Raw genomic sequence first — 14,650 nt, forward strand, 5'->3', positions numbered from 1 at the left:
TAACTACTAAGTTATTTCCAGCTAAATTATTTATACTGACACTTTTGGCTCCTCCCTTGTGACAGAAAGAGTAATGGTGTTGTAGCTGATTGTGGTTATTGACAGAATGCCACAGATGCTGTCCATAGACCTTAACTTGTTTTGAACCCGGAACATTGCTTAAAGCAGCACAATGTGGCAAAATGGTGTAAAGCAAGTTATGTGAAACCATGTAAAAAGGAAGTAAAGCAGAAACTGTGTTTTAAATAAAAAAATTCACTAAGCAAACCAAATAATTTTTGTCATTATATAATTCAGATATAAAGCATTTCCTTTGATTAGATTTTACATTTTTGCTTTACAGAGTCACCGCTGATTGCATGATATTATCTATTCAGAACCAACACTACATCATTACATTTCAAAAGACAATTAAAACAGGTGCAACAGTACCATCAGACAATATATAGGATTACCACAAGATCTGTCACCGACAGTTAATCTGAACACATAAAACTCAAGAAACTCAAGAAACGCATGGTACTATATCTCCTCTGTAGTAAAATGGAATTCAAGGAAACTTGCTGCCTTTACTAAATGTGTAAATATGTAAACGTTTCCTCACTCCTTTCAATGTCCAAACTATGTTGTAGTGAAAAATATAAGCTTGATGATCATCTAGTTTGAAACACACACACACACACAAAAACCTCTGCCAGCAGAGTTTTGCCATGCCGTGAAGTCTAAGAGGACATGGCACAATTATGTAGTAAATGGAATATAATATTTTCCAATATAATTTTAACATTTGAGTCTAGTGATCACGCAGTTGTCATGCCTGTTATAATCAGGAGAATATATTATATGATTCAGGGGATGAATCACAAAGAGTCATTGATGGAACAATGCTAAAAATGATCAATATTACTAGCTAAAATGCACAGAGATTTTTTCAAACAGGTTTACTTTTGTTCTTGAGGTGACTATTCTTGAGATATGAGGTTTTTAATTGGTTCTGTGTTCCACAGTTCTGCTTTCTCAATTGCTTGAGCTTTTAAATGAAACATAGATCAGTGGTTCTCAACTGGGGGGGTGGGGTTACAGGTTTGTTCTGATCAGGTCACAGTCAGCAGGGAAACAAACAGTGCTAAATGCAAATAACAAAATGCAACTAATTAAAAAATAAAACCAAAATGTATACACTTTTTAAAGGGAAGAGAAAATTTGTCCCATATGTTTTGCTGACATCAGAGACATCAAACTCTAGTATTTTGGTGGAAATTCATTGGTTACTTGGCAGAAGCTAGTTGAAGTAGTAGATGCCAAAATGGACAGGTTGCATGACATGCCAAAATGTGTGGTGAATTATTGGCTGCCAAGAGCATGAAACCATCTATGTTTATTTTGTAAAACAATGCTGGTAATGTGTTGGGTTGCTACTTGATGTCCAATATAAAATCTGGGTCCTGTAACAAAACCAGTTGAGAACCACGGAAATAGACGACTAATATAGGCCGAGAGTTTCTTCAACATTTCTTCAACATTTTACCTGCACTCCATGGTAGAGTTCATGGAGGCAAATGACTCCAAAATGCCTAATTCAAAACAAGCAGAAAGTTTACAAGACTACATACTTGCAATCAGCACACATTTTACATCCAAATTTAGACCTGTTTGGCACCCATGTCCAATGTGATGCCTGTACATTTTCAAGTGTAGCACTTCCAGCACCAAGAACATCAAAACAGGGTTGATCAACTCTGATCTTATACCAGTTGAGATTTCAACCCTCTGGAAAAAACAGGATTTGTTGAAGAAGGTGCAAGACTGTTCATGGATGTGTTCACTGCACCTTAAAGTTTTTCCATCTTGAAGTCCTCACTCTCACATCTCTTCATATGATGGCTGAAGAACCTGAGGAGGATGAGGATGAGGGGTTTGATGGAGAGGGCGGAATGTTCCACAGCACCCATTTACGCTTGTTCTGCCGCTTCTGGGACAAATAGTCCTCCTTTTCTCGTTCTTTCCGTGCCCTCTGGTAGTGGTCGTCTTCTTTCAGATACCAAACCGGTGGCCAGCGGTGCTTCTCAAAGTATTCTTGGTTCTCTGTCAGGCAAATTAAGCAACATTAAAAATATTATTCTACTGAACTCAGGTCAGGTTGAACAAATCCAAACAGATCTTCATGTACTACCTGCTGATTTGGCCCTCATGTCTCTGGGGAACTTGTGGCACACGTTGTTGTAGTTGGTGCAGATGTGGTGAAGGCACCAGTCGGTGAGCTGGTAGGCACAGTGGAACTGAAACCAAATGACATGCATACTGAGTAGTCTTAAAGGAATACAGTAGGAATACAGTAGTCATTTACTCAACTTCATGTTGTACTAAACCAATTAGATATTTCTTTGCTCTGAGGAACACAAAAGGAGGTTTTAGGAAGAATGTTCATGCTGTCTATTTCAATACAATGAAAACAAATTGTGAGCAAGGGCTGTCAAGCTTCAAAAAGGACAAAAAGCAACAACATAAAAGTACTCATGTTGAAAGTTTGTTCATCACACAAAGCTATTGTAAGGCACATAAGTTGAATGGACTACTTTTATGTTGTTGTTGTTGTCCTTTTGGAACTTGACAGCATCTGGTCACTAAGATGTTTTCATTGTATGACAGAGTAGTTCTATGGAAGAAATCCATATGGGTTTGGAACAACATGAGGGTGAGTAAATGATGACAAAAATTGTATTTCTGGGTGAACTATTACTTTAATATCATAAAACCGTGCTGTTTGGTTTCACTTTTACATCAACAGCGCTGTTTACAGAACTACACTTTTCGTTACGGAGAGCTCCTAAGCTTCTAAAGTGGGGGATTTGTAGTGTTCCTAAGACTCATTAGCACATTAAGTGACTCAGCCCAGTCAGGCATGACAGAAAGAACCATGTGAGCTGTCACTAGAACACCACAGAAAAATTTGTGAATTTACACCAAATCCAAGAGTAGGGCAGGACTTACAGCAATGTTTGCAGAAAACTGTGCTTGGAAACACTTGGAAAGGCAAATTCCCTTCTCAGCCCTGCAGCTTTCATGCTTCTTATTTAGTAAACTGTTTTTGATTCATTTAAAATGCCTTTAATGTGGTTGCTAGTGCTACTGATAAACTGAGTACCACATACTTAGTCTCAGTTCTTGCTGTACAGCAGGTGGGTTATGTAAAAAAAGAAAATACTCACTTGAAACATATACATATTCATTAATATGCCCTGAATAAAAATATGCATAAAATGTACAGCCAAATGAGTTCATGTGTTTTACCTGAGCCATTTCCAGATATACGAGCACATCTCCGTCTATGTCTGTGCCAGTGGCAGAAGCCTCATTGAGAACAGTTACAGTATGAAGCTCTATGGTAAAACAAAAAAATTTTACAGCACTCCTTTTTCTTAACACTCAGAGAGGAAAAATGTAATGTATATCTGACAATTTAATTCAATTGGATTTTGTTTGCTGTGGTCACTTTTCCATCTATTCATTGCTTCAACCTGATTTAAAACTTATTAAAAGAGAGAGAGAGAAAAAAAAAGATAATCCAGAAAGCTTGGGGAGGATAAAAATTTAACTTGACGTTTTTAAAGATTAACTTCTTGACACTTGTTAGCCCTTTTATTTATTTATGGAACGATAATAAATTATTACACCTGTGAGGGCAACCAGGTGAGGCAGGCAGAGGCGATTAGCCAAAATAATGAGCTCCATGGCATCCAGGTCAGGTCTAGAACAGAAACGTCCCGTGTACAGATATTCCAGCACCGCCTGCATACTACTACAGGTTGTGTTCGGAAACAACACCTGTGAAACAACAACAAGAAGAGGACAATGGAGTATACCAACACAAAATGACTTTATTTGGTTTACATTGTTAAAGTTAGGAAAACCATTTTTTTGGGATAATATTAACATTTTGACAATATTCAAAAAATCAGTGTAATAGATCTTGAAACCTGCAATATCACACAATCTGCTATATCAAAAACTATAAAGAAGAGCCTTCAGGACTTCCCAGGCACCTCATAGTAAAACTCTTTCATAGTGCAAAGGGATATGCATTTTTTTCAAATAATTCAATTGATTTTGAGGAGGCAACTATATACTCTATATGAATGAATCACTGTGAAATGCAGCATTCAGCATTCACCTCTTTAGTACAGCTCTCAACAAATGGCCCACCAAACATGGCTGCCATCCAATCACAGCTTGAAATGAGCAGAGGTTTGTGAGCTTGAACGGTGCCATCATCCAGTTTAAACACCACATCTGGGCATAATAGAAAAATGGAAGGGCGTTATGGAAGGGCGCAACCAATGTAACAATTGAAATCTAGAAAAAAAACAATAACATTATTTTCAGATAGTAAAGATAAGCTTTACAATGTTAAAAGAATAGTTCACCCAAAATTTAAAAAATTCTCTCATCATTTACTCATGCCATCCCAGATGTGGATGACTTTCTTTTTTTCTTTTTTGCAGAACACAAATAAAAAGATTTTTAGAATAATATCTCAGCTCTGTAAGTCCATAAAATGCAAGTGAATGGTGACTTTAAAGCTCCACAAAGCACTTAAAGGCAGCATAAAAGTGATCCATACAACTTCAGTGGTTTAATCCATGTCTTCTGAAATAATCTAATCAGTTTTGGATGAGAACAGACTAAAATATAACTCCTTTTTCACTGTACATCTTGCCATTGCAGTCTCTAGGCACAATCATAATTTCCAGCTCGATTACACTTCCTAGCACATGATGCACCTGCAGAGCGTTAGATGGTGCTAGGAAGTGTAATCGAGCTTGAAATCATGATCACCAAGAGGACTGCTGATGTCAAGATTTATAGTGAAAAAGGAGTTATATTTTGGTCTGTTCGCACCCAAACCGGGTTGCGTTTCCCAAAAGCATTGTAAGCCTAAATAGATTGTATAATCCATTGGTGCCAATGGTCTCTACGATCAACTTAAGCTTGCGATGCTTTTGAGAAACGCAGTCCTGATCACTTCAAAAGACATGGACTGAAACACTGGAGTTGTATGGATTTCTTTTATACTGCCTTTATGTGATTTTTGAAGCTTCAAAGTTTTGGTCACCATTCACTAACATTGTATGGACCAACAGAGCTGAAATTCTCTTCTAAAAATCTTTGTTTGTGTTCTGTAGAAGAAAGTCATACACATCTGGGATGACATGAAGGTGAATAAATGATGAGAGAATTTTCATTTTTGGGTGAACTATTTCTTTAATCTAGAATAGTCAACATACTACTTTTAGATAGCTTCTCGACTTTGATCAAATTTACAACATTTGTTAGATTAAACAATTTTGGCAAGTTGGAAACACCTGAGAATGTTCCTTTAGACAGGCATTCCTTAACCCGATTGGTCCGTCGGACGTGGAACGCCTTTGTGATCTCCTGATTCATGAAAGCCTCATTGTTGAGGATGTTGGCGACCATCATGCGTAGATCAAACACCTCCAGCAGCTCAGCTATGTGAGCAATATGCATCAGGTCCTTCTCGTGTTCGTCCAACTGTCCTGTGTAAAGGTAACGCATCACCACACGAAATGGCCCAACCAACACCGAAGGGTCCATATGTACCACCGTCATCGGCCGAGAGATAAACGTGATGGGGTCTTGCACAGTTTCTCTCCTGATGCTTACAAAAGCCCGCCCCAATGAAAACAAAATCCTTCCTCCACGGCTGCCCTCTAAAATCCCATCTGAGTCTCCCCCAATCAGTGTACCATCACTGATGCAGGCCCTGAGGTTGGCCCTGCTATCTTCATCGCTGCTCTCACACATATCAAAGCTGGCCGCCCGCACGGGGGGCTCCCGTCCCGGAGGTTGCCTGCCTTCTGCCTCAGCTTTCACATCCTGGACAAAAAGGTCGTAGAATTTAGAGGAGGCTGTTGCAAGGTAGACCTTATGAGCAAAGACTCTCTGGTGCTCTTGGAGGACCAGAACCACATCAGCACACAGTGACTCCTCCAGCAAGCTTCCCGGGTTGTCCTCAGTGGTAGAGGGGGGTGGCGGGATGGTTATGACGGGTGGAGGAGGCTTGGGAGGCAGAAAGGGCGCCTGCAAGTGGGGCCTCTGGACGTCCCGCAAGTGAGACTTCCAAAATTGTAGGTGGCGCCGTGAGATGAGCGCAGCACGGATGGCATTATCAAACACGTCCTTTACTCCAAACTGAGCCACCACGCTGGTTTCGTAGTATGGTACACCAAGCTCTTTGGCCACCTCTCGACCTTTCTCAGGAGGAAGAATCTCATTGACTTTGATGGGTCTGTAAGTTTGATTCATGGAGAAAAGTCAACAAATGATACACTAAAATCTCTGTATAGACAATATGCAAGAGCATTTTCAACCCTTTTAACTTCTGTAGTATGATATTTTTCTAAATTAATATAATAATTATTATATTAACCAGCATAAAAATTACTGTTAACTATTGGCAAAATATTAGAAAGGTTGCACTACCTACAACAGTACCCAAAAACAACAATTTGGCTATTTATTAACATTAAAAAGTGACATGACATCAGCTGACAAGAAAAGTCATTTCAGGGGTGGAACAAATTGATTTTGATGAAAAATTGCAAAGACACTTTTTATTTTGTGTATTAAGAAAGTAAACTGGGTTGTATTGATTATAACATTTTAGTCTACAAGAATAATTTGTCTTATGCAAAGTGTGGATTATAAATATTCAGGAGTCTGTGTTATAATAATTTCATTCTACTCTCAACATACTCTTAAAATTTACGATTTAAAAAAATCGAAAAAATTACGAGTCAAAAACAACAATTTACCTTGCAAGAGGCCTCCGAGCCCTGTTAACAGCCTCCAGGTCAGCATAACGCAGGTCTAACTGGCACCCTACTAGGATGACTGGGGCACGAGGGCAGAAGTGCTTGATCTCTGGGTACCACATGGTCTTCACATGAAACAGAGAATTGGGGTTGGTGATGGAGAAGCACAGGACCACCACGTCTGACCTAGTGTCCAGACACATGACACATAAGATGACATCAAATCATATAGCTCAATAACATATCACTGAAAAATTATCCAAAACTGCTGACTTGTTCACTCTTACGCACTTTACTATATAGTCTCATAACTCAGTGTCACATAACTCACTATATGACTGAACAAAAATAAGTGTATTCGGACACAGCTCAAGATACTATTGTGCATTTTGTATGATATATATACACATCACATCCCAGATGACAAGAAAAAAAAAATACTTTAAATCCAAACTGATCATTCAGACTGAGGCAGATTAAAAAAAAAAAAAAAAATACAGATCGGATTAATCAGATTTAACCCTAGATTGCATATGTGGGTCAAAAATGACCAAGCATCTAGTTTTAAATACATTATTTTTAAATTAAGTGGTATTTTCATCTGACACTCCAAGTACTCCTCAGGTGCCTTTAATCACTTGAACATTTAGTTTTTGTTTAGTTTTTAAATTATAAGAGTGTTTGCATCACTACCCCTTGAATGCATATGTGGGTCATTTATGATCCATACGTATTTACTGAGGTATTCAGTATAAAATAAGGCATTCTGTAAAAATAAAAACATGTGACCATTGATCCACTGAAGTCGATTGTACTTATATGTATGGTATTTTTTTGTGTGGGTAAAGTTTGAGGCATTTCATATTTTACCTCCAAACATGGAAATTGCCCATATTAATGTTATACAGTTATTTGGATACTGTCACCCAAAACTCCAACACCATAGAGCTTTTCAGATTGTAGTCCACAAACCTGGAAGAGAATTCACCATGGGTTCCCTATGGATTGTCCTATTGGTTTTTATAATGGTAGTTTTGGATTTATAAGTAAAATAAGGTCTGTCATAAACATCACACAAAGATGTTTGTTGTTGACTTGGACGTTTTGTTTGTTCTACAATGAACATTACACACAAACATGAATTTTACTCATAAATAGAATACTCCCATTATAAAACCACTGTGACAGGTTTCTTGCTACTTTGTGAAGGAGGAAGCGGGAGCCGGGTAAACAATCCACGCAAGCTTTTTATTGCAGACACATTTTAGTCTAATACACTCTGTTTGCTTTTCAGCAACACGCACAAGACTCTGCTGCGTGCGTGCGTGCGTGCACGCGTACGTGCGTACGTGCGTACGTGCGTGCGTACGTCTCTCTCTCTCTCACTCTCTCTCCTCCGGCAGTTTGGATTGCCCTTTTATCCCTCTCCAGCTCTCACTGCAACACAAAACAGCTGTTAGAGGTGATTTCCCACAGGTGTCAAACCTTACCGTTCTTCCTCTCCCAGCCTCACTCTCCACAGACGTTGCTCGGCGACACCCACATCAACACAACCACATAGAAAAATCCAGAGGGAACCCATGGCGAATTAGTCTTCCGTGTTCACCTAAAAATACGTCATGGTTGAACAGCTCTATTTTCAATGTGTCCAAAACTCTCCAGAATTGAATAAAAGATATAGCAACCATTAAAAATGTACATTTATCATACAATTATTGCTACAGTTAGTTTTTCTTGAAAAATAAGTTTTTATATAAAAAGTAAGCATCTAGATTTCACATGGGTCTTTTTTGACCGACATATGCTTTTAAGGGGGGTGAAGTTGCATGTGCATTCAATGTTTAAAGCACATACGGATGTGGTATAGATTGGCTTTCTAAACGTTGAAAGTTTTTTTTTTGCTGTTCAAATGAAAAAATAAAAATGACATAGATGAGTCAGATTTGCCAAAAAATCTGATTTTTGCTGCCTCTCCGAACAAGGCTGAAGTCTCTAGGACGTGGTTTAATTTCCAATTAAATATGGTCCAGAAACTCACCTGCCATAAGCGAATCTGCGGTCTTTGTGGTGGTCTCCGAAGGTGTCCCATAAACGAAGAGACACGCTTACATCATCCACTACATCTCTGGAGCGCTCCAGAACCTTCAAAACACAAGGATTGTATTTGTGAACACTAATATTTCATACATTTGAAATGTCAGGAGTGGAAAGAGAAATAAAAACAAACCTCTTGGCATACTCTGTATTGGTCAATAGCCCAGACAGTGGGCACATGTGTGGCGAGTAGCTGGTACTGTGTTAGTGTGGCGTTGCATGCTCGGGCACATATAAGTCGTGTTTTGCCCACAGCATTGTCGCCCACCACTACACATTTAATGGTCTCGACATTAGGCCTCTCATAGTCCATTTCAGTATCTGTAAACTGGGACCTAGTTGTAATGGTTAAAAAAACATTTTCAGAATCATACAGTGCTACATCAATTTAAATTAAAACATAAATCTCAAAAAGTAGTCAAACATGAAACAAGAAAATCATGCCACTGCTCACAGGTACTCACCTTCATGTCGTTTCAAACCGAATGACTTTCTTGTGTGGAACTCGAAAGCAGTTATTTAACAGAATGTCCAAGCTGCTTTTTTTTGTACAATGAATTGTATGGAAAAGAGCAGCTTAGACATTCTGCTAAATACCCCCTTTTGAGTTCTACAGAAGAAAGTAATAACCTGTGGGTTTCGAATGGCATGAGGGTGAGTAAATTAAGACAGAATTTTCATTTTTGGGTGAACTATCCAATTAAATTGTAAAATTCAAAAGTATAATACTGTAAATTGTGTGTATAGGCGCACGCTTTCATTGTCATTAAATGGCAATAAAAGCCAATGGCTCATGTGATGTATAACCATGAAAGGTTGTAATAAAAGGAAATATGGTAAAAATCCACATTTGACAAATTCCATTCTCACCATGATTTGTCACTATATAAATGTTAAAGCTCATTTGTTGCTCGCCAATTTGCATTGCAAATGTTTGTGACGATGACATAAATAAAGCAGGTTTACTCTCAAAACCTACTGAAATTCCTATCTAGACAACATTTTTGTGCATCATACTTTGCTGTCTAGGTGGACAGCTCTTTTTTATGGGTTTTTAACCCATAGAGCCAATGATACCCAAACATGTTGTCTAGATAGGCAGCACACTAGGATTTGAGAGACAACCGCTGCCTTCACCCTTAACTTATATAATGCTCCTTATTGCCCACAATGTTCTGCTCAAGAGGGCAATTAATTTACACAGTCGCAACTATATGAATGTATGAGAGCTTACCGAAGAGAACTGAAGTGAAGCATCGGGTTGGGCAAACGTTTGTGATGCTCAGAGAGGACGATGATGTTGTTAAAATGTGCGTTGGATGCGGCGTGCACCTGAAGTGACTTCATGTTCCCAGAGAGGACTCGATATACAGATGGTCAGTGTCGTGTACAGCAACGTGACACAAACTAGCCCATTTTACCACGCGAGATGTTCGTTCTTCACCTCCTTTGAATAAATCACACAGATATAATCAGCAGAAACGCGTGTTGTTTGGGGGTTTCGGATTCGTGACATTCCCGGTGTTGGTTGATTTCGCTTCCGCATGTACGCAGTGTCAATTGACGCACCGCACAAACCAACCCATGCTATGCGTTTGGGATAAGAATGGATTAAATTCTTGTGATTTATGTTTATTAGAAAACTAAATCTGCTGTCCACCTTTATACTTTACGGAATTCACTATAATATTGTGGTTTGGTACGAAAGTACGTTTCGAGACGACTAAAGAAACCTTTTGACGTTTTTGAAACGTTATTTGTATCAAATGAAGACATATTTGTTACTAAAATGTAGACTAACTTTCCTTAAAGTTGTGTAGGTGTGATTGTGGGGGGCATTCAAATATGTCAACTGCACGTCGTTTTGGTTATTTTGTTTATTTATTGCTTATTTTAGGTGTGGTTTCTATAAAAAAAAAAAAAATTTATTTGTGCTGTAATTAACTGCAGCTTTATCAAATATTTGTATGTAGAAATATTTTGTGCTTGTGCAGCTCTGTAGGTCTATTCAACATTGCGCTGTATAGGCAACAAATGCACACATACACTCAAAAATATTTTAATTTATATTTTTAATTTTAATTTCATATCTAAATTCCATCCAATTTATTTGTGTAATGTTTAACAAAATTAAAGTAATAAAACGTATAATATTTAGGTTTTGTATTTTTATTAAAGATTACTTAGTTCAGTTTGATGGAATTTTAGTAAATGAAATGCAAAAATCTTTGTGTAGCGCAGAGACAGAGGTGAAGAAAGAAAAGGTCCTTGAAGGGAGAGACAGCATGTTTTTCAGGATGGCAGCCCTTTTGCAGGAGTCTGTGACGTCACCATTTAGAACACAGCTTCTTAAGGCCACTGTGATGTCATTTTTAGAATATGAGGGGAAAAAGAGGCTATACAAAGTTCTGAATCTGCACTCAGTCAATCTGTTGAGCTTCTTGAGCACACTGAAGACAAAATGGGAAATGGCAGCTGTTCACAGCCAACTTCTTCCACTGAGAAGATAGTGGATTCTAAATCAACTACCGACAGTGAGAGGAAGAAATGGAGAAAGGAGGACAAAGTAAAAATTAATAAGAAGTTCTGGTGGTGGGCCACTTTGTCCTCTGTATCTCAAAGAGCTATGGATGCAGCTTCTCAGCTTTTGAGTTGGTGGACCAGGCTGGTCCGATGATTGGTCTACCCTGAGTTACCGAAGAGGAGGAGGCCTATCTCAAATCTCCATGACCAGCAAGAACACGACCTGGGCACAGCCTCAAGTAGCACTGATGAGTCAACATTCGAGGAGCCTCAGCCACCTGAAATGAAGAGTCGGTACCCTGTTACGCCTATCAAGAGAAAATAGCTCAAAAGGGTCAACAACAGGGTGATTGGACTGGATGTAGCGTTGGATTTAATTGGCTACAATGATGATGGTAGCGATGATGGCTACATTTCAGATGAGGATGTGAGGATTCCTCTACATTCTGAGAGACAACCTCACACCTCCTAAGAGGAGAAACTGGGATAAAGATCTCAGCCAGGGTTTGGCGTTCTGCTGTGAGGAGCTCAGCAGCTCGGATGAGTCTGAGAGCGACAGCAATGCTTAGACGGTGCAGAACTTTGCCATCTCAACAATGTCTGATAAAAGCACTCACATTGCTGATCTCCCTCGATACCACAAGAAGAGGAAAAGAAAGAGAGGAAGAATAGGAGGAAGAGGAAGAAGACACAGGGGGAGGTCTAAGGGAACAGTGTAGATATATGCGTATAGAAATATATATGTGATGTGCAACAACAACAAAAAAAAGTGTATTTTTACTTTGGAGCAGGTTTTAGAAAAATGTGCAACACAAAAATGAAGTGCATAAGAACAAATTGAAGTGCATTAGAAAAGTGAAGATCAAGCTCGAGTGAACCACCCTGCATAGCTGCTCCACTCTCAACTACAGACCTCACTCCCTTCAAGAGCATCTTACCTTGACTTTTCATCAGGCCATCCATCAGTCCCAGAAAAACGGCCAAATGAGCCTGTTGAACACCCTAACTGTTCCTCGTTATCTCTTCTCCATTACACTCCTTTTGTTTTGTAAATAAACATACTTTTATTAGCGTTTATCCAAAGTGTGGTCTGTGTCAGTATCTTTGTAATGGTAAACTCTCTCTCAAAAAAAGTTAGCATTTAAGGTACGCTGGCCGTCACTGGGGTGGTACCCTCAAGGGGACTTTTTTGTACCTCCAGTTTAAATGTATAACTTGTTTTTGGAATATAATTTTACCCTACGCACCTACTGTGTACCTTTACATGTACATTTATATGTTTTATTCTTTGGGAAATAAAAAAACCTACCTTTTTCTCCTTAAGGGTACCATCCCAGTAATGGCTTGTATCTTTGTATGGTGCCTTTTTTCTCAGAGTGTATTTTAAGGAATTTAAAGGGATGGTTCAGCCAAAAAAAGAAAATTCTGTTACAAATGTTATTCATGCTAACATCAGTCACTAACATTCATTTTAATTTCCCCCCTCTGTGCATTAAAAGTGAATGGTGACTGAGCTTAACATTCTGCCTACATCTCTTTTTGTGTTCCATGGAAGAATGAAAGTCATACAGGTTTGGAACAAAATGAAGGTGAGTAAATGATGACAGAATATTAATTTTTGGGTGAACTATCCCTGTAATTGAGTTATATGCTCTCTGAGTTTCTAAAGCAGACTGTTCTCACAGTGAAATCCAAAACAGTTGACCCTTCTTTAGATAAAATCGCTCTGTACTTACCAAAATTTGAAACACTGCCCCCAGTGGCGGTAAGTGTTGTTGGGCATATGAGCACAGAGGGGCACCAAAAATGAGTTGTGAAGTATGTTGTTTTCAGATGTACAGGATGTTATACAGTGTAGAGGAATGCATATTTTATAAACTGAACCCCCCAACCCAAACCCCAAACCTAACCATTACATGAGTAAATATAATGTTAGAATGGAAAAAATGCAACCTCCAAATCATGCTCTTCACTGATTATGTTAGCATGATTACTTCATTGTTTCAATACTTGATTTGAACACAGGTCCCCCACACAGCTGATGCAACACACTACTGGTGGTACCACAAGGGTAGGTAAACACACTGGAACTGATGCAAATATGTCTGATTTGAGATGCCGCTTGTTGGTGAGCTGGCATTATGTGGCCGACTCTTAGGGTAGGGCCTACTGGAATTCTTGGAAACAACATGCCGACTTACTGTGTGATCATGTTGCCTAAAGAGTGGTGTCGTGTATGTAATAACATGTCGCTGTTTGTTATAACCATTAAGCCCACTATTGGGATATGTCTGTTACAAAAGTTCAACGTGGGTTCAATCAGCTGTATCTTTTTCCTAGGTAATCCACCCCGAGAAATATTCACTGGAGTAAGAAGTGACAACTAGACCCGGTCTCTCCTACATGTGTTATATATACATTACATACTCAAACAAGTGCACATATTATTAACACGGATGTAGATTTTGATTTTGTTTGTATATCTTTGTATATCTGCTGTTGAACTCTTGAGTTTGCAGGTTCCATACATTTACTGAGGTTGTGCTACAAACCTGTTTAATAATCAGTGATGAGCAAGATTCTGAGGTTGCATTGTTCCCTTTAACATTACATCCACTGATGGTTAGGTTTAGGTTCGGGGTTTAGGTTGGGGGATACAGTTAATAAAATATGCATTCGTCTTCACTGAATTACTGTTCGCTTTATCACTCACATTTGGCACCCCACCATGGACATTAAACCTAGAAAATGGAGCCCACATTTACCCGTACGCCCAACAACACTTACCGCTTTGGCCACTGGGGGGCAGTGTTTCAAATTTCGGTAAGAACAGACGATTTTAGCTAAAGAAAATTCACCCTACTGTTTCCGACTTCACTGTGAGATCAGTCAGGATCAAAACCCTCTTGAAAGTTGATCAAGACTCCAGGACACAACATAAATGTTTTTACATAGTCTGACGAAGTTTCACTTAGAAAAATTGTGATTAGTTAGAAGTGACCCCAACTGAAGATTTTTTCTTATATTTATTATTAAGGCTACTCATTATTACTGTGTAATTTAAGTAAAGATGTGGGAGTGAGCTTTCCTGGTTTACTTTGGCAGTAATTAACAGGTTTTGAGGGCATCTGTGTGAACAAATGTAATAAAACCGAAATAGCTGTCTCCAGACCCCCTTCCACAAAACCAGTAAGTGC

The 14,650-nt window shown here is 38.8% G+C and overlaps 1 protein-coding gene across 3 annotated transcripts; it reads right to left on the reverse strand.

The window, feature by feature from the left end:
- Positions 1–3: 3 nt before the first annotated feature.
- On the reverse strand, positions 4–10,526 carry LOC127432938 (rho-related BTB domain-containing protein 2-like). Of its 3 annotated transcripts, none has more exons than XM_051684471.1 (10): positions 10,165–10,526; positions 9,064–9,265; positions 8,875–8,978; positions 6,837–7,022; positions 5,364–6,310; positions 4,172–4,290; positions 3,675–3,825; positions 3,292–3,380; positions 2,174–2,279; positions 4–2,085 (listed from the first exon to the last, which is right to left on the reverse strand). In XM_051684471.1, exons 1-10 carry the CDS (start codon positions 10,275–10,277, stop codon positions 1,874–1,876), a joined length of 2,229 nt encoding a protein of 742 aa, XP_051540431.1. In that variant the 5' UTR covers positions 10,278–10,526; the 3' UTR covers positions 4–1,873. The 3 variants fall into 3 exon arrangements, with proteins under 3 accessions (XP_051540431.1, XP_051540432.1, XP_051540433.1); XM_051684472.1 differs by lacking the exon at positions 10,165–10,526 and adding an exon at positions 8,327–8,442 and having other exon boundaries at positions 9,064–9,096; XM_051684473.1 differs by lacking the exon at positions 10,165–10,526 and having other exon boundaries at positions 6,837–6,961; positions 9,064–9,195.
- Positions 10,527–14,650: the final 4,124 nt, after the last annotated feature.

The sequence above is a fragment of the Myxocyprinus asiaticus genome, chromosome 42 (assembly GCF_019703515.2).
Source record: "Myxocyprinus asiaticus isolate MX2 ecotype Aquarium Trade chromosome 42, UBuf_Myxa_2, whole genome shotgun sequence".
NCBI lineage: Eukaryota > Metazoa > Chordata > Actinopteri > Cypriniformes > Catostomidae > Myxocyprinus > Myxocyprinus asiaticus.